At 37.5% G+C, this 20,577-nt stretch overlaps 3 protein-coding genes across 3 annotated transcripts; 1 reads left to right on the top strand and 2 right to left on the bottom strand.

The window, feature by feature from the left end:
• Window positions 1-1,256: 1,256 nt before the first annotated feature.
• On the top strand, window positions 1,257-1,776 carry LOC131328381 (uncharacterized). Its single transcript, XM_058361329.1, has 2 exons — window positions 1,257-1,583; window positions 1,663-1,776. The coding sequence occupies exons 1-2, from the start codon at window positions 1,257-1,259 to the stop codon at window positions 1,759-1,761; spliced, it is 426 nt and encodes a 141-aa protein (XP_058217312.1). The 3' UTR covers window positions 1,762-1,776.
• A 4,281-nt stretch (window positions 1,777-6,057) lies between these two features.
• On the bottom strand, window positions 6,058-7,205 carry LOC131328380 (uncharacterized). The gene is made up of 2 exons (XM_058361328.1): window positions 6,855-7,205; window positions 6,058-6,783 (listed from the first exon to the last, which is right to left on the bottom strand). Exons 1-2 carry the CDS (start codon window positions 7,203-7,205, stop codon window positions 6,058-6,060), a joined length of 1,077 nt encoding a protein of 358 aa, XP_058217311.1.
• A 207-nt stretch (window positions 7,206-7,412) lies between these two features.
• On the bottom strand, window positions 7,413-12,812 carry LOC131328379 (uncharacterized). The gene is made up of 8 exons (XM_058361327.1): window positions 12,756-12,812; window positions 12,095-12,181; window positions 10,661-10,882; window positions 9,704-9,783; window positions 9,458-9,593; window positions 8,303-8,833; window positions 7,979-8,204; window positions 7,413-7,891 (listed from the first exon to the last, which is right to left on the bottom strand). The coding sequence occupies exons 1-8, from the start codon at window positions 12,810-12,812 to the stop codon at window positions 7,413-7,415; spliced, it is 1,818 nt and encodes a 605-aa protein (XP_058217310.1).
• Between the last annotated feature and the right edge of the window lie 7,765 nt (window positions 12,813-20,577).

Below are 20,577 nucleotides of genomic sequence, written 5' to 3'. Positions count from 1 at the left end.
TTCTCATTTAGGCCTTTGAGGGTATACTATTATTAAAACAAGAATTTCGTTGTGAACTAATCCCAACTACTGTCTAGGAGTGTTTTTTAACCGTGCACAAGAGACTGGCTAAAGTTGTAGGGCTTGGATCCCCAACCATTCGGGCTTCCAACCAGTTTGGTCTTATGGACCGTTTGTGAACCGTTCACTTTTTAGAGCTCGTTGAAAATATTGACCACGCCAAAAATCACGTTTATCAAATATCTTTTGATAAGATGTTGAAATGCATTAAGTGTGTAAGAAAAAAAGTGTGCAACACTGGATTGCAACCTATTTAACATAATTATATGAAGATCAATGCTTTTCGATATCATATCAAACGAAATCCGATCCAATTGATTTTTGACGCGGTCAATGTTCTCGACAAGTTCTAAAAAGTGAACGATTCCAATTATTATTGTGGGTTCGAAAGGGGCCCACAAACGGTTCATAACTGAACCAAACTGGTTGGAAGCCCAACTGGTTGGATCCAAGCCCAAAGTGGTAAGCCCGTATACTCTGGTTCGTTCGTGAGGTTGGCCAACCTTAAGCCCTTAGGGCCTGTTTGGATGCGGGGAAAAAATTGGGGGTAAAAAATATGAAGGGGGATAAGATAATATGGGGTATTAATTTTGATGGGTTGGCCCACATTGATTTGATGTCTATGAAGGGGGGATAAAATAATACATGGTTTGGATGGGGTATTAAAAAGGGGGATAAAATTTAACTTCGTTTGGATGGTTTATAGAATGGGGGGATAAGAAGGGGTGGATGATGGGAAAAAATGTCAAATTACTATTTTGCCCATGTGCACAGTTATATTTGATTATGTATTAAAACCAGTATATAAATTTAAATATCAATATATTTAAGCAATTTTGCACAATTGGAAGTATTAGAAAATGAATTTATTAAAAAACGTATATTCTATAAAATTTATATTAAAAAACGTTTTTAATATAAATTGTTCGTATTTATGTATGATTTTTTTTTTTGGAAATTGTTTTTGTTTGTTTTAATGAAAAGACAAATTAGGATAGATTTGAATGGAATGTATGATTTTAGATTGAATGGAAAGTGAAAGTTGGTTGAATGGTGAATGGTGGATATATTTTTGAATGGTTGATATGTAGTTGAATAGTTGTTGAATTTTTGGTTATAAATAGCAAGCAAACTTGGTTCAAACTCATTCAATAATTTCAATTACAAAAACTTGTTTCATATTTCATTTTTGTTGTATGGCTGGTCGTCCGTCTCCTCGTCACAATTGGGTCCAGGATGAGGAGATGCTGTTGATTTCGGAACTGAAATCAATGGCGGTGTCCCGATTGTGGACCACCAGCAGTGGACACTTTCGTCCAAGTTACACGAGCTACTTGAAACGTTTCATGAACAATGATTTTCCCGATGCTAGCATTGAGGAATGGCATATTGAAGCGAAGATAAAGAAGTGGCGCCGTACTTGCTTCATCATTGTCAACCTACTTGATCGTCCCGGGTTTGAATGGGATGCAAGTCAAAACATGGTGGTGGCTGAAGACGATGTTTGGGATGCATTCATTCAAGTAAGACTTAATAAAGTGTTATAAATTTTTGTGAAATGTCAAGATATTTTTTGTTCTTAATTTTTTCATTTTGACTTAGGTTAACAAACAAGCTAGGGAGGCAAGAGATGTTCAATTTCCACTGTTTGAAGATTGGCGTGTTTGCTTCATTTCTCCTCCCGAAGAGCCCGAGGAGTAGGTCAAGATGGCGGAAAAATAAATAGCATTATTCATAGATGTTATGTCATTTGTTATCTCTGTTCATGATGTTCGAATATAATGTTAAAACGTCTTCATTTAAAATAAATTACAAATTGTCTCCGTTCATAACATGTGAATTTTACATAATATTGGAACGTCCAACTTCATTCGGAATGGAGAACAAGTGCCAACAAAATACAACCTACGAAACCTAAAAAAAAACATAGAACAAACGATCGGCATCCATTGATTTCATGTTGAAGTCCCACCGCACTTGCAGATGCAAAAGTTTTGGCTTCCAACTTTGTGAGCTCGTATCTCTTCTCGTGAAACTTGAGCAATGCTTCTTCGGCTCCATCGAATGTCTTGTATCTTTTCGCCATGCTTCCTGAGTATCCATTAACTTGGAGTTGAGCTTCTCCCCAAGTTGTATAGATGCCCGGCTTACGGCCAACGAAAACCACCCAATAATAGTCTTTTTCTTCACCTGTCATTGAATATTCTATTCGAAAATAACATTATAAGTCACCACAAACGCATGAACCAAAATGCCTCTTAATCATTAATAAATAGTTGGGAAAAAAAAAACCGCATTTGGCTTAAATTTCATAAGTACAAAACAGAGCTCAATACTTGCAGTTTTAAATCAAATGAAACAGAGGGCAATCTAACAAAACATAACCAAATTGCTGCATAAGTACATTACGTAAACATAGACCCAAAACTTGCAGTTTTATACCACAAACAAAGGGCATCCTACTGAACCAACCTCTGCATCTAAAAACAGAACCAAACACTTGCAAATTCATCCACAAACACAACCAAATGGTAGCCAAAATCTGTACCACCACACACACATACACTCACTCACAAAATTAGAACCAAAACCTTATGCTTATCCCACAAAATTGAACCACAATGTAGTCACAAAACTGAACCAAAATACTTTAGTTTTAACACATAAATATAGGCCAGAAACATTGATACAGTTTTATCTCATGTATCCATTTGGCTCAGAAATATTTCATCATAGCCACCAACATATGAGGGCTTATTTATAAAATATTCTAACTATCTGTTAGAAATCGAGACACATATGAGGGCTTATTCGTAAAAGATTGAGAGGATTACCTACCAATATCTCATGAATAAGCCATCACATGCCTCTCAATCGCTATTAAAGAGTTCAAAACCAAAATTAACGCATTTGGCTCAAATTTCATCATCGCCAATTGACACAGTTAGGACACACTAAACACAAGTAACAATGCAGCCATAAATAGGATCAGTTTTGTAGTCAACTAGCAATGCAACAAGTCGCAACACCTGGCTCAGATTTGTAGACAACTTTTGTAAGGCACTAGGCTGCAACATGAGTTGCTAAATAACCCTCTCATGTTGCCCCACCTAAGTCCCTAACGTGTCTTCTTAAATTTTCATCATAGCCACACATACGCATGTACACAAATAGTAGCACCAGCTATAGTTTGAACATGTTCAAACAGAGGCCAACATCTGTAGTTTCAACGTGCTAACAAAGGGCACAAGTTAATCCAGAAAACAAAACCACAACCTGCATGTACCAACATAACCAAAATGCTGCATAAGTCCATTACATAAACATAGGCCAAAAACCTGCAATTTTATACCACAAACAAATGCCATCCTACTGAACCAACCTCTGCATCTAAAAACAGAACCAAACACCTGTAAATTTATCCACAAAGGCAACCAAATGGTAGCCAAAACCTGTACCACCACACACACACACACACTCACTCAGAAAATCATAACCAAAATCTCAGGCTTATTCATAAAATATTCTAACTATCTGTTAGAAATCGAGAGACATATGAGGGTTTATTCGTAAAAGATCGGGAGGATTACCTACCAATATCACATGAATAAGCCATCACATGCCTCTCAATCGCTAATAAAGATTTGAAAACCATAATTAAGGCATTTGGCTCAGAGTAGTAGACAAATTTTTCAAGGTACTAGGCTGCAACATGAGTTGCCAAATGACCCTCTCATGTTGCCCCGCCTAAGTCCCGTACGTGTCTTGTTAAATTTTCATCACAGCCACACACACACACACACACATACAGGTTTTGGCCTCTGTTTGTGGGTTAAAACTGCAGGTTTTGGTTCAGATTGTGGCTCCATTTTGGTTCATTATATACATGCAGGTTTTGGTTCAGATGGTGGGTCAGAAAACTTTCATCATAGCCACCCAAAGATCTAAACAAAAAACCCCCAGTTATAACTCAGAAATGCAGGTAGCAAAAGATAAGCAAACCCCAACAGTTTTGACACATCCACAGAGCCCACAAACATGCAGGTTTTACCCATAAACAGAGCCAGAAAGTGTAAACCAAAACCTCTTGACCAAACCCAGAAATGCAGGCAGAAAACTGCAGGTTTTACTCAACCAAATGGCAGCCAAAAATTGCACTAGTGTTGACACACTTCCAAAAGCTGCACAGAAACTAAACCAAAAGCTGCACAGAAGTTTTTGAACCATAATCTGCACAGAAACTGAACCAAAATCTGCACACAAACTGAACCCAAACCAAAATCTGCACACAAACTAAATCAAAATCTGCACACAAACCAAATTGGTGCACTTTTTAACACATACACATAATTAAGGCATTGGGCTCAGAGTCGTACAGAACTTGTTGAGGGAACTAGGCTACAACATAAGTTGGCAAATGACCCTCTCATGTTGCCCCGCCTAAGTCCCCAATGTGTCTTCTTAACTTGTCATCACAGCCACACACACACACGTATACACATTTTGGCCTCTGTTTGGTCATTAAAACTGCAGGTTTTGGTTCAGTTCGTGGCTGCATTTTGGTTGAGTATTTGTATGCAGATTTTGGTTCAGTTTCTGGCTCAGAAATCTTTCATCATAGCCACCCAAATATTTGATCGAAAATGTCCAGTGTTAAGTCAGTAATGCAGCCATAAAACATGACCAAACCCCAACAGTTGTAAGACATAAACAAAAGCCATAAACCTGCAGTTTTGAACCACAAAATGAACCACAGAAACTGAACCAAAACCTTCTCAGAAACTGAACCAAAATCTGCAGAGAAACTGAATCAAAACCTGCACAGAAGTTTCTGAACCATAATCTGCACAGAAACTGAACCAAAATCTGCACACAAACTGAACCAAAACCTAAATCTGCACACATACTAAATCAAAATCTGCATAGAATGTGAACCAAAACCTGCATTACTAACTATAGCACCAACATATAATGTCGCACCAACACAGATTTAACCCACAAAAAGAGGCCAAAACCTTAAAGTTTCAACATTCAGCTTTTTACACGAACACAGATTATAGCACCAAAAACTGAACCAAATTGCTGCACTTTTTAATGCATACACATAATTAAGGCATTGGGCTCAGAGTTGTACAGAAGTTGTTGAGGGAACTAGGCTGCAACATGAGTTGCCAAATGACCCTCTCATGTTGCCCCGCCTAAGTCCTCATTGTGTGTTATGCAATTTTCATCATAGCCACTGAATTACACATACAGCTTTTGGCCTCTGATTTTAAACATGAACAGAGGCCACAAAAGCTGCAGTGTTAAACGTTTTTAATACAGGCACAAATTAGAAGCCCAGAAATGCAGCCACAAAACACAACCAGTCCAGGTTTTGGTTCAGTTTCTCTGCAGGGTTTTTTTAATCATGACCACACACACATAAACCACTGGCCAAAACCTGCAGCTTTAACCTACGTACAGTGGCCAAAACCTCCAGCTTTAACCCACATACAGTGTCCAAAACCTGCAGCTTTAAAACAGGACCAAATAGAGGCAACAAAAACCAGCCAACACGTGCATGCACAAAACTGAACCAATATGCAGGCAGAAAACTGAACCATTTGGCTCAGAAAAATTTCATCATAGCCACCAATAACCTGCAGCAGTGAAATAGAACAATCCAATGAGTTTATACCCACAACCATAAAGTACAATGCAACATCAATTACCCAAAACTACAATTATATAGCACCAACATGAAGATCATGACTGACATTGTTAACATTACAAAAGGCTATCTAACTTTGTTTGGAGCACTTACGTACATTACATTCCAAGAGCTATCTACCATTGTTTGTAGGACAAAAGGCTCTTAAATTTATAAGCAACCACATGTATAGGAGTTATAGATTGGCCACTTCAAAAACATGGGCCATAAACGTGTAATAAGAGTTAAAGATCAGGCCACTACAAAAATTAATGTTTACTACTTGTAATTCTTCCCCCTCACACCTACACAGGACCAAAGATGAGACCATCTAGGACGGCCTGAACCCACGCTTGTTTTTGATGATCTTTGATGCCATAGAATAGGTCCAACCGATCTTCAGCCACACATATGATTGCACCTAACCTAAATCGTTGGGTATCGGTAAGGTCAAGCTTTTCAAGCTCAAGAGGCACTTGCGTGCGGCGAGCGGATAATTTGTTAGAATACCCCATTGCATCCGTCATTTTCTCCATATGGCTATCACTTTTTTCCAGCCATACCTCCATGCTTGCAGCAAGGGATCCCATATCAGCCATTCTTGTCCTCTTCTTCCCCCTTTGCGTTCCGGAGTTGGCCGGAGGAGTGGAGGTGCGGGGAGTGGATGTCGGGAGTGACGTACGACGTGCCGAGTTTGAAGTCGTGGACACTGGAGTTGTGGAGGATGGAGGTGTGGACGCCGGAGGTGTGGAGAGTGGAGGTGTCGATCCGAAAGGAATTTCATTCGACATCCCCGTGACTCCACTTATGGGGTTGCGATGAAATTCTTCACCGAAGTAAGGATAGTAGCAATCCTCATTCTCCTCAATTTGTTCATTTGGGGAATCATTTTCATTTTGTGGCGGTCGAGCCATTTCCGAAGGAACCTCCGCTCCTTCCCCGTTGGCCCTATCCTTTCCGAAGAGGAATTCCCAATCTTCAAAGTAAGGAAAACGCTTTCCACCAACCTCTTTTGCTTTCTGAGGGTACGCCTACACGAACATTACAACTTTAGTACAAGATCCAATGCCATAACATATCACTTTAAAGCATTGGAAGTTACCTCTTCGTAGATTTTCCACACCTCATCATCCACTTCAATTCTTTTGTTGACATGGTCCCACCCGAAGCCACTAAGTTTTAGAATGTCGGTCAATTTGGCATATGTTTTTCTCCAATATTTGACTTTTGAGTCAATGTGAGGGGAGGCCTTAATTTTACTCTCCGGCATGACCTTATCCATCTCTTTCTCAACTAAGGTGAAGAACCCGGGTTTGAACCCATTCTCCGCCTTCCATTTGTCACACATTTCAGTTACCATGATTTTGATAAGGGCATCCTCTTCGGATTTCCTCCAAACCCTACGCGTCTTTGAAGACTTTGTTGTAGGCACATGAACTTGTTGGTTATCCATTGCTGAATATGGATTTTAAGATGGACAATACATGATTATTTAACAAGTCTATTATGAACTACAAACCGGAATTGAATTACGATAAAGTTAGTACAATGTTGTTCAAATAAAATGGTTACATCATCAAAGTTATTGAAGGACCAAATGGAATGTTTACAGCATAACAGTTGTTCAACTACTTATTACAAATACACTAAACAAACTCTCTCATGGTGGAAAAACCTCTTGTCCCCCCCCATTCCCGAGCCAATGGTTGTACATGGCTGTAGCCAACGCATCCCTCTCCCCGGTCCATTGATTTGAAGTCTCTAAGGTAGTGATGTGATCATCTGCCTCGATATCATGTATGTGATCACGTTCCCATGCCGTGTACTCGTTCTCAATGGGATCGTTGGGCATCTCTCTCTTGATGAGGTTATGGAGAAGGCAACATGCTGTGACGATACGTGTTTGAGTCCTAATAGGGTAATACGAGTGAGATCTCAATATTGCAAACCGCATCTTCAACACACCAAAGCTTCGCTCAATCACATTCCTAGCAGCGGAGTGCTTCATGTTGAAGTACTCCTCTTTCGTAGTTGGCATGTGACCTTGCCTCCAAATGTTAATGTGATATCGTTGCCCGCGGTAAGGAGCTAGAAAACCCTCGGAATTTTGGTAGCCGGCATCGACAAGATAGTAATGTCCTGTACGAATGAAAGTTACGGCATTAAAGGAATGGTTCATACTACAACTAGAGTGAAAGGAAGGTGAACTAAGGAATTGACACATACCACGGGGGACTCTCAAACCATCGGGTCTTGAAATGGCGTTGGCCAAGATCCTAGAGTCAGTGGCCGACCCCTCCCAACCAGACAAGACGAAGACAAAGTTTAGGTCTCGACTACATACACCTAAAACGTTTGTGGCAATCTCACCTTTCCTTGACCTATAGCGTGGCCTGTCAACTGCTGGGGGATTAACTGGCACGTACGTCCCGTCCAATGCCCCGAGACAATTCTATGACAACATCAATATCACAAAATTAATACTACGTTGACATGGTCAAGTAGAGAAAACCAAATGGAAGATTTACTTAGAATTTAATTAAAGTTTACCTGAAACCAACTCCATCTACTGTCGTGGTAGTTAGGAGGTACGGGCTCTGGCCTTACTAGGAGCATGTCAAAAAGGCGCAACACACCTTGGAGTACGACATTGAAATGTCTGCTCACAGTTTCAGTCGATCTCCAAAAGTGCAATTTCGTACGCCTCTGTTTTGTATGGTGACTGAGGATAAACAAAAAAATCGCTACCCTCTCCTCAAGACAAACATTGCGCGAGTCTCCTAACCCAACACCTCGAAGTAGACAGCACAACCTAAAAAATGTATGCCTATTTACCCTCAACTGCTCGTGGCAGTCTACTTCATTACCATGGACAAGCCTATTCACGGCATCTACTTGGGTCTGGTAGTAGTTTGGATTTGGAGACAACTCGGGACGGGGATACTGTGCCGTCGACAGAATGAAGCAATACAGCCGAAACACGCCCATTGCAGCACGAATGTACATGTTTAACGCAATAAATGCCTCTTCCTCTTCTCTTCTCCTAATTTCTGTTCTGCTTAATCTTGCCATTGTAAAAACCTAAAAAATGGCTTCATGCAATTTAGAACAAACACAGAGTATAGCCATATCATGAATCTCCTAATTGGTCGTTTATGGTAAATATGTAAGTACATAGTTTCACTCTAACTCGTAATGCTCACAAACGTTCTACGACGTGTAGCTTGTTCAGTGCAGTTGAATCTAAGCTCTAAAAGGAAGCATAGGACTATAGTTGTCGACATTGTTTTACTACTCATCCAAGCAGGCCCTTAACTCAACAATTAACAAATGACCTAACATTGGTTACCTATAGCACCACCAATAACTAAAACCCCTATGTTACCATTCTAATACTATACATTGTTGTTCATCCATACATGCAGGTTCTGGCCTATATTTGTGGATTAAAACTGCATGTGTTAGCCTCTTTTTGTGTGTAAACATCCTAATATATGGCATAAAACTGCATGTGTTAGCCACCATTTAACCTGAACCAAAACCTCCAATTGGAAACCAACTTTTGCTCCTGTAGCCAACTGGTTTAAACATGCAGGTTCTGCTTCAGTTTATGAAGCAGTTTTCACACCTACTTCTGGTTAAAAACTTGGGGTTTTGGCCTCTGTTTCTGAGTTGAAAATGTTTTCATTTTCCTTATGTTTATACCTCCAGTTTTAACCCACAAATGCAGCCACAAACACAACGAAATCTTATAGTTTCTTCAAACAAACAGACCACAAAACGCAGTTCTAATAAACCCAACCAACAGGGGCCAAAACTTGCTACAAAACCCAACCATAACCTGCATGTATAAACATAAGCTACACTATGCTACCCAAAAACAGTGGCCGTAACCTGCATGTACAAGAAAACCAAACCATGCACTTTCAACCCAAAAACAAACCACAAAACCAGGTCCAAACGAAACCAATATAGGCCAAAACTTGCCACAACACACAACTATAACCTCCACGTAAAAAAGTAACCAAAACCTGCACTTTTCATACACGCACCCTACATACTCAAGTCACATTGACAAACAAGAAAAACATATCATAACAATTCAGTAATCAATTAATCAAAACCCTTGCTTAACACATTTTTAGTTATAAAAACATATCCTCCACCCTTCATTACCTTTTTTCACTTAGTCAAAGCATAAAAACATATCCTCCTAGTACGTGTGATTTTCTAAATACACTCACTAAATTCACTCAGTCAAAGCATTACAAGTTTTTTCACTAAATTTTTTTTATTTACCAGGACTCGTACCAATTCTAGAAACATTCACTTTTAAAATCCTTCTGCGGACATATGTCAAGTTATCAATCATATTAATCGAACACCAATATCACTTCAAAATATATTTATCTTCACCTTATATTTTTTTTCCAAGATAAATGAACTTTGAATGAGATCTACTAATAGTTTTTGGCGTGACTAAGGTTCTACTGTCAAGAAAATAAATATTCCGATTATCTTTGCCAGCGGAAAACCCCACAATCATATTAATCGAAAATCTGGGGCAACGCTTAGATAAATCAATCTCATTCAGCTCAGATTTATATAGGTTTTTTTGTTTTTTTTTTCCACAGAACAAAAGACATTTGGCTTTATACAATAGGAAGCCTTCTCTGTACAGAAACCCACAACATGTGCTTTCATCTCACAAACCGTACATGCAACGACTCAAGAAACCCATCATCAAACCACTAATCAAGCACAGAAACAAACACACACAGAGATGGTTTCATTTTTCAGCAATCTCAACCACAATCGCGTACAAACAAACGAAAACATGGATCTAACAAACCCTAGATCGCAGGATAAAGATGAGGGCGTGAGAAAAATCGCGATTGGAAACCATACCTGAGTTCGCACAAGCAAATATCGACCAAATCGCCCCCAAATCGCCACCAAAACCCTATCTTCCACAGACCAGAAAAGGGCGGCAACACAAATGGTAAACAACGAGGCTTGGGGGTGGGAAAAGGGGATAACGAAGGGTATATTCGTCCACAAATCAGCCCTCTTCAGCCGGATTATTTTTGGGCACCTCCAGAGGAGCCCAAAATTAACACCCGAGAAACCCTAGAAGAGGGGGAAACGATGAGGGGGTAAGAAATTATCAGGGAGAACAAATGGAATGCCAAACGGGGGATAAGGGGTGGGTCCCTCCCCATACACCCCCTCTTATTTTTCCCCTCCAGTTTTTACTCTATCCAAGCAAGCCCTTATTATTTTATCCCCCTTCATAAATAATACACCCAAAACTCATACGGCATCCAATCGGGCCCTTACCGTCTTCTCGTACATCATGGTCATGGCATTCGAATAAATTTGTTGTAGGTCATTCAGAGCTGAAAATGAAGCTGTTTATCCTTGAAAAGTTTCTCATACTACAATGGGAATCAAAGGAATTAGAATTCAAAACAAACATTTTCAAAGGATACAGAAGTCGAAAAAATAGAAAACAAAGGACAAAGTGGACATTTCAAATGAAAAAAACAAGAAGACGAAAGGTTTGGGTATTTATATGGGGAGGAGGAAATAAAAGGAAGAAAGCATGGAAAGGACAATAAGAAAATTACATGATCGATACAAATTAGACATTCGACTCTTTTTACGAGTTTTTCTTCGTTGCTGATTAGGAAAAAAACACTTACGCTTGTTTTCGTATTTGGTTGATGAAAATTACAATATGAAAAACATTGACAATAATAAAAAAGTACATGATCGTATTAGTCGTTAAAAAAAGTTACAGTATGAAGACATTGGAAGGACAATAATAAAAAAGTACATGATCGATACAAATTTAGTCCCGCAGCTCTTTTTACGAGTTAAGTGTGACTTCTATAAAATTTACTTTGTTGGGTTTGATAAAAAAAAATAGATAGGAGTACTAGCTATTTATATTGCATATATCACAATGATTAGAATTGCAATTGTCAAAATAATCCTTAAAAAGACAAAACCGGGATTTGGTACAAAATCACCCACGATATTTTAATTCTTTTTGAATTTGGAAATCTTTATACGCACACCTCGTTAAATTATAGCCACTCGACTTTTAATCTTTTTCTACAATTTGGTACAAAATCACCGTGTTTGTTTTTGAAAAGAACCAATTTACCCAGGTTGTTACTTGTGAGTGTTTTACTTTGGTATTCAAGTGATGCAAATTTTACACATGGGTGGGAATGCTTAAATCTTTCTTCCAAAGTTCCTGCGGAAATCATGCGGTTTCCCTTAATTCTATACGGTTATATGCATGCTAAACTTTGAAAGTGTCTTTGCAAGTACTGCAACTACTCTGTTTCCTTTATGCATAGAGAGTGGAGGAATTAGAATGTTGCAATTAGTTGCTGTTAAACTCATGACGTAGAATGTCTATATGATTAGTACTGATACAAGTTATACAACATGTTACATTATGTTCCCCTTTTCCTCCAGATTTTGACATGTCTGATGCCCAACAAGAGCATGCTTTGGCAGTTGAAAGTCTTGCACCAAGATTAGCTGCTCTCAGGATTGAACTTTGCCCTGGCTATATGAGCGAGGGCAGCTTTTGGAAGATTTATTTTGTTCTCCTGCAACCTAGACTCACTCAATAAACATGATGCTGACCTTTTGTTAACACCCCAGGTATTCTAGTTTCATGATCTCATTACATTCTTCTTAGTTATTTTACTTTTTTATCTGTGTTTTCTTTTCTTATTCTGAAAAGGGGGATGTGTGGTAAGACTAGGAGAGATAGGGTAAGAACTGAAAAAATTTGTGGGTTGGTAGGTGTAGCATCAATTGAAGGTAAGTTGGAAGAAAATAAGCCAAGGAGGTTTGGACACATACAACGGTGACCAATAGATGCCACCGTAAATAGAAAGAGATAAATTAATCATTCTGGAAATGCAATGGGGAAGACTAAATAGACATGGGATGCTGTGATAACAAAGAATATAGTTACTTGAACTTGTTTGATTGTATAGCCCTTGACAGAGCAGAAAGGAGAAAAAGGATTCATGTACGCCACAACAATTTACTGGGACATAATGTTGTTTTTGGTGTGGCTCGATCCGGGTTTTTTCTCGCTTGCCCACTTACCTACAGCAGTGGCCTAGGAATCATGACTTACTGCTTGATCTAAATGGCGACTTGGTCTTCACTGTTCTGCACATGGGAATCTGGAAAATTTAATAGCTTTGTCCTTCTTGAAATTGGTAATCTACAGGGAAGATCACTGGCTTTTTTGAAATGTCACCACACTCCATCAATTCTATGTTCCTTCACTCTAGTCCTCAATCCAAATATCCACCAACTAATCCATATTTTCTCGATTTGGCATTTAATTAACATTTCAAAAATTAAAAATTATTCGGGTCTCTACAGCAGGATTTGACATAATTAATAAACCGACTGGATTGGCACAACACGCAACACATTAAGGGCTCGATTAGATGCGGTATGAGTTTTGAGTATTATTTATGAGTGGGGAAAAGATAGTCGAGGGTATTAGTTAAGAAGAAATGGCCCACATTGATGTGACAGTTACAGAGGGTATATTAAAAAGTAGATGGTTTGGTCCGTTTGGATGATGTATTAGATAATTAGATAAAATAATACTTAGTTTGGATGAAGGATAAATTGAGTGTATAAAAAAAAGTGTATGATGTAAAAAGTTGTCTAATGACTATTTTGCCTTGTACAGTGTTTAATTAGATTATTCATTAGATTAAATATATAATCATAAAATCCAATTTCTCGGCTTAATTTTTTTCACAAATAATCAATAATAAATTAGTTAACTAATAAAATATTTAACTAAAATATTTAAATATAATTTTTTTTGTTAAAGTGTTTATTATCCATTTTTGTTTTTAAAATATAGGGAAATTTATAGAAATGGTCCTCCTAGTTTCATCCGAGTTTCATTTTCGTCCTTCAAGTATCAATTGCAACTCTTTTGACCTTCAAGTTTGGTTTTTGTACCAAATTGGTCCAATTGATAACTTCTATCAGACAAAATGGACGAAAAAAATTAGATTGATCGCAGTTTGGACATTGCAATACGTACCAAGTTGGTCCAATTGATAATGTCTGCCCTCAATCTGATTTTTTTCGTCCAATTTGGCTGACAGATATTATCAATTGGACCAACTTGGTACGAAAACTAAACTTGAAGGTCAAAAGAGTTACGATTCATACTTGGAGGACGAAAATGAGACTCGGATGAAACTAGGAGGACCATTTCTAGAAATTTCCCTATATAAATGTAAAAAATAAATAAGTTTTTTTATAGCTTTTTTCTTTGTTGAATGTGTGTATAATATATTGATACTAGCGAATGCCCGTGCCTGCTCAAATATTCAGCACACGCAAATTAAAACAGAACAAAAAATTTAACCAACTAAGACGCATAGAACAAACTCAGATGCATAAATCTTGATCAAATCAAAAAACACCATCCAAAACACCGATGAAAATAAAAAATGATATACATTAATGAAAATGTGTGCCTCGATGAGACATCTAAAAAGAGAACATGAAACATGTCAAGACTAAAAATCTTCTTCAAGATGAAAAATCTTCAAGCATATTGATCCTTTTGAGCTTCGAGGCTTCTCAATCACTATCCTAAAAAAGAATGATATGTCAACAAAAGCCTAGTTAGTACGCCAAGTCATTTATTTAAGGGATGATATATGATAATAGAGAAAAATTAAATTATAATATTTTACAACTCATTGTAACTGGTATGATAAAGCAAACTATAGCAAAACTTCAGGGTAAACAACATTGGTACGTAGTGAAATCTGTTTCTTCTCCGGGAAGAAGGACAGTGATATGATCAAAAGACGTGCACCTTGATAATGCCACATATAGTTGCCCATGACTAAATACAGATGTGCACAAATCGACTCCAACGAATTTGACAGATTGTTCTTGCGATTTGTTAATAGTCATAGCATATGCCAAGCGAACTGAAAATTGACGTCTTGTCATATGAAAAGGAAAATCTGAAGATGACGGTGATAAAGATATTCTCGGTATGAAGGCCAATTTGCCAAATTGTTCGTCTGTTAAAATCTTAACTTCAATAATACAGGAACCGCCTTGTAATATGAAGTATGAACCATATTTGAATCCATTTTGTTACATTCTTAAATTTGGTTGGTTCTAAAGAAGTTCAGCCACAACCTCAAGAGTGCAACTAAGATAGTATTTCCTTTCAGTCCTTCTTGATTGAATGGTACACTAAAACAGTCAAACCTTAATTTGTATAAAATAAATAAATCTAAAACAACTAAGGAAAAATCAAATTTAACCTTATTATAAGAATAAAATATATATATATATATATATATATATATATATATATATATATATCATACCCCTCCAATCTCAAGAGTACTCATAGTCCTATATCAACTCAAAATGTATAAAAACTAACATCTTCTAAAGACAGGGACCCTTAAATTTTCTTTTTAGAAAACAAAACTAAAAGCCTTTACGCAGGTGCATAAAGATGGTGTAACGACAGAGAAGCAAATATAACACAAAACAAATGGCACACAGTTGAGAATCATTTCGGTCAAATAATTGTTCAAATGAAAAAAACCAAGCACATAGTTAATAAACAAAAGAAAAGAAATGTAAGACTACTGAAGATGATAGATGAAATAGTCAAACAAACCCAAAATTAGAACACTAAAAATCATATTTCTCCTTGGGGACAGCTCCTCTTGGTCAATACATCCATACAAATCCATATTCAATAATTACTGACTCTTCATTGTTATGTAAGTCATTCTTTCCACATAAGCATATACACCCACCCCTCCCACACCTTTTTTTCTTCTTCTCAAATCATATACTCTACATAAGTATTTAACCATCTTCCCCCTTCCTTTTTCAAACCATACTGTTTTAGATTTATTAGGACCACTTTTTTTTTTGGTTCATCCTACTAACGTTTCCTGTTTTAGTTTTTGTTCATAAATTTTGATAATGGCATGTTCATAAAATTATGAACAAACTACTTATTAAGCCAACAATAATATTATACCTTTTTCAATCCACCAATAAATTCCTTCCTTCTTTAATAAATCGACAACTTCCTACACAATGGGTGCAACCAAGAAAGAAAAATTAATATGATAAGCTCAAAGCCATATGAATATGAGAGAGAGAGAGAGAGAGAGAGAGAGAGAGAGAGAGAGAGAGAGAGAGAGAGAGATGATTATTACGTAAATAATTATTAAAAGTGAGATGTGATGTGGGATATATACAAAACCTCAACCGCTAAAAATCGTAAAAAAACCCCACTCAAATCCACACAAAACCGAAAAGGTCAAAATCAAAATGTGAAAAATATAACCACACATATATTGTTGATATTTAGAATGGAGTAATATATAGTTGCAAACCTTTTACGTAAGCAACTTACAGTGTTTCGGTCAATTCAACACCGAGCTCAGAATTAACACATGTCCGAGAAGGAGAATAAAATTGATGAACAGCTACACCGCTTTAATCCATGCCAGCTTCCATTTGTTTGAATGCAAGAAAAATCCCTCGATCGTTCACCAAACCCAATTTGGCTGCCACACATAGTATTTCAATTCACAAATTAAAATAAGAAGAAGTTAGGGCTATATACATACTTTCTTTTTCTTTTTTTTTAGATGAATATACATATACCTTTTGATGAAGCACATGTTGCAATGTAAATTATAGTATTTTTGCAATGGATCGAAGAGAGAATATAGGAGGGACTTGTCATGCTTTATCGGGTTCATCTTTTGTAGTAAAATGGAGAATGCAGTCTTCAAGTTTCCTTATGAAAAATATCATTCATCCCATAAAATCAAAGAGGTGTGTTATGGTTATTTTGGAAAATGCATTTACTCCCATAATTAGAAAATCATTTGAAAGTTTAAACTATTTTTCAGCTCAGTTGGTATTATTCACCGCCTTCTAGTGGAGGCTTGGGTTCAAGCCCCATGAGGGGTGGTTGATTGGGGTTTAGGGCTATGGACAACCTTTGGACCCCATGTGGATTAACTTACTAACTCCCCGCTAGCTGATGTATACAATATTGAAAAAAAAAAAAAACTACTTTTTTGGAATGTTCAACCCGTAGAAAAGTTTTTGAACACTTACCAATAATTTGAAAGGAATAGATTGGAGCTTTGTACCTTACATTTTCACTTTTGGATGATAAATGTATGGTTTTTGATTGATTGTGTTCCTTTCCAATATTTCAAACTTCAAAGTAGACATCCCTAATTTACTAACAGTCGAAGTGCTATTGTTTCCTTTCTTTCTTTTTTTAAAAAACAAAAAAACTATGTTTACCTTAACTATGGCCTATGGGCAATCAGAAAAATTCAAACTAAGTATATATGGTTTTGTTGCAAACGTTGTATATTATGAGCCATATATTGTTTCCTTTCTATTTACCTTTGATTTATCTTCCAAATTTGGGAAATAAGGAATTAGAATAAGATTAGAAAACAACAATTTTAAGTTTTCATCCTTTTTCCATATATAGATTCTTTCCAAATATATCGTTAGCCCTTCTATCCGTAGATCTCAGCCATAGAAAAAATGTGTATCGATCCTAGGGTCCAAAATATAGGAGAAAATTTAGGGATTTGAAAACTTCCCTGTCATATTATATAGATATTGATCCCAAAAAAAAGAAGAGAGGTAGAAAATGGTTATTTTTAGTGTTTGTGAAGTATAGGATTAAAACTCCAACAGCTCTTCACAAATTAAAACACCACCATTACAGCACCTCTCTCTCTATACCCCACCAGCCCACCCACCTTCTCGGCTTCTCCCATGAACGACGACGATGGCGAGGTTCAATGTTTCACACGACGAAGGCGACGATCCGCGTAGCAGAGTACTAGTGGCAGTGAGTCTTCTCTCCCTCTCTCCCTCTCTCTCTCTCTCTATCTCTCTATTTTCCATTTTTTTCCCGTTCTGTGTGCATATGTGAAGAGGAGATGAAGAGGGAGATTAGGGAGGACAGAAAGGTCAAAATTGCATCTGTATTATGCCAGATTAGCTATTGCTCGTGCTCGGTCTAAGGGTAGCAATAATTTAGCACCTCTTCTACCGGATTGGGATGTATACGCGAAGAAGGGAGAGAGTCTAATACAGGTGAAAATAAGGTTGTCAAAGCTAGTTAAACCAGTCTCATCGCCCCTAAACTGGGTGTATTGTGGGATACACCCAACCAAAACTGCATCCAATCAAGCCCTAAGAAAGAAAATAATTCGTTTAGGCTGGCTCAAGGCAACCCATTTTCATGATAAATTTGGATAGCCTCCATTATACCCCAAAATTTGGACCACATGCCGAACCCATGACACGATTGGACCGTTGAATCTTGTACATCGAGAAGTCCAGTCATGACAAAACTAAGTTGATTGATATTCATTTGATGCAATTCTTGAACACACTTATCTTTGGGGGGAAAGTTTGGCACAAAGAATCGAGAACTCACATAACTTACGAATCTACGGCAAACATGCACCGATTATATTATTTGTTCATGGTACGCAATTAACGTGATTTTTGATTTATTTCCATTCTTCACGAGCTCTACAAAATGAACACTTTTTTATCAACAAAATGAATTCATAAGCCTATAACTAGTTTTGTCTAGGTCCCCCCCAAAAAAAATTTTTTTGGAAGAGTAGCATGTTCCTTTCACAAGACTCTCAACATCATCTCTATTTCAAAGTAGAGTCTAGGTGGTATGTTTTGTCCCCTAAAAAAAAGACAAAAAAGAAAAGAAAATGGTGGAGCCCAGAAAAATTGCAATAGATTTGAACGAACGGAGGCCTAGTTGGTTCTATATTAGACCTCGACCCGAATCATATCTCTAAGTACAAGCACGAAATTAAATCAAGCATAAACGAAAGATATTCGAAGAAATCTCCACTATGTATAAATCGAATAAACAAGTATGAAAAATTTCACCAAGGGAGTCACAAACCGGCTTCCCCAGTCGTCTATCACAGTTCCGGTCACACCCACACTAAGGGGGTGGGCCCAACGATATGAAAATGAACAAGCTCGAAGCCCTTCAGCACATTATCCAACAAAAGAATGATTCAACTTGGGAGAAAAAAGAAAATGAAGGAATGAGGAAGAAAAACACCATCTTCAGTACAACACCTAATATGATACGAAAACACTACGTCCACCGACAGTGGAGTCGGTGGCCGGTCACCGACCGGCATGTGGGGTCCATTGCGGGTCCCGTACGAATGATCCGAGCCTTTCAAAAAAAAATTAAAGAAAATTCCAAGTGGGCTGACGTGAGGTTTGACTCAATCCAATATGTGTAGATACTCGATCCAAGCTTTCCATTCTTGAAAAATCTAGAAAAAAGGTAAGATTAGATTTTTCGATTTTCAAGAATGGTAAGCTTGGATCGAGCATCTATACATATCGGATTGAGCCGATCCTCACGTAGTGCCCACTCGGAAATTTTTTTTTAAATTTTTTGAACGGCTTGGATTATCCTTCCGGGGCCCAGAGTGAGCCACACATGCTGGTCGACGTAGTGTTACTCAATATGCTACTGTCTTCAACCTTGCAGCGGCGATGCTGGGTTTGGAACACCGGTGATTTGGAGAATACCAGAAATCATTACACAATTTCGAGTAATTACGGGCACTGAACATATTTGTGTGAACTCTACACATTTTGGAGCAAGGACAACTCAAATGTATGGTGGAAAAAGAATTTGAGACACCACGTGACGTTGCCCCAAGCACGTAATATATAAATTTTCCACAAATTCGGTGCTCTGATTCGACTCTTCAATGTTTATGGCGGGTCACAAATCACAATAGTACTGGATTTATAGTACAATAATACATATACATGGTTCAGTTGGTGAGTTAAAGGCCCACCATTCGACTCCTCATCTTTTAGCTTCCGCATTGTGAAAATTATCCACGATTCGATCTTACAAATGATCATTAAAATCTAATTTTATTCTTGACTAATGTTTTTAGCAAATTTCATCAGATAAAAAGATTTGGTTCCCTGAGTAATTTCTTACAGAATTGGATTCTCTCCGATCCCTTCTAAAAACCTGAACAGCTAGAGGATCAGAACATTTTACTTTTAGAGTATGTTGAGTACATTAAATGAATTAAAAACTATGTCGATCAGGTACAAATAAATATTATTAGAGCATCTTCAACCCATGACTTTAAATTGGATATGCCGAAATTTATTGAAGGTTTATGTGATATTTTGGATTTCTAAATTTAACATCAACAAATCCAATCTTGATGTCAAATTCTAAGTAAGTTTTAAAACACTCTACTTTTTGAAGTCCAAAAATACTAAAAATAAATTCGGCGCGCGGAGTCTAATTTTGAAGCAAATGGTGTGGAGTCAAATCCACGTTGAATTTGACATTCTATTTGGCATATGGGTTGTATCAAAGTATACGGTGCCAAAAGTAAAAGTGTTTACTCAACGTAGAATTTGAAGCGATGAGTTGGAGAATATATTTATCATCAAAGAAAAAAAAAATCCCGGAGACAACCCAAATTCCATTGGAAATGGGTCTACTTCCGACCACATGGTATTTTGTCCAATGTGGAATCATGGGTCCATTGGCAGGATGCTTGAAAGTTCAATTTTACGGTACAAGGACGTACAATCTTCAAATTGAAATCCAATACACGTCATCTACAATAAGTTAGTTCCAACTGCCCAATTGTTACGGCGATACTCACGAGTGATTATTC

This window comes from Rhododendron vialii, chromosome 6a, assembly GCF_030253575.1.
Source record: "Rhododendron vialii isolate Sample 1 chromosome 6a, ASM3025357v1".
Lineage (NCBI taxonomy): Eukaryota > Viridiplantae > Streptophyta > Magnoliopsida > Ericales > Ericaceae > Rhododendron > Rhododendron vialii.
The sequence above is the reverse complement of the archived record's forward strand: the minus strand, read 5'-3'. Positions and strand labels throughout refer to the sequence as shown.

What these genes read in the sequence shown, in the direction of transcription:
- LOC131328381 (XM_058361329.1), top strand. Translation starts at nt 1,257, where the DNA reads ATGGCTGGTCGTCCGTCTCCTCGTCACAATTGGGTCCAGGATGAGGAG. An exon ending in TTTGGGATGCATTCATTCAA is followed by an intron (nt 1,584 to 1,662) that starts GTAAGACTTAAT and finishes ATTTTGACTTAG; the next exon opens with GTTAACAAACAAGCTAGGGA.
- LOC131328380 (XM_058361328.1), bottom strand. Translation starts at nt 7,205, where the DNA reads ATGGATAACCAACAAGTTCATGTGCCTACAACAAAGTCTTCAAAGACG. An exon ending in TGTGGAAAATCTACGAAGAG is followed by an intron (nt 6,784 to 6,854) that starts GTAACTTCCAAT and finishes ATGTTCGTGTAG; the next exon opens with GCGTACCCTCAGAAAGCAAA.
- LOC131328379 (XM_058361327.1), bottom strand. Translation starts at nt 12,812, where the DNA reads ATGAATCCTTTTTCTCCTTTCTGCTCTGTCAAGGGCTATACAATCAAA. An exon ending in AAGGAAACAGAGTAGTTGCA is followed by an intron (nt 10,883 to 12,094) that starts GTACTTGCAAAG and finishes CCCCTCTTCTAG; the next exon opens with GGTTTCTCGGGTGTTAATTT. An exon ending in TGGTTTGAGAGTCCCCCGTG is followed by an intron (nt 7,892 to 7,978) that starts GTATGTGTCAAT and finishes TCATTCGTACAG; the next exon opens with GACATTACTATCTTGTCGAT.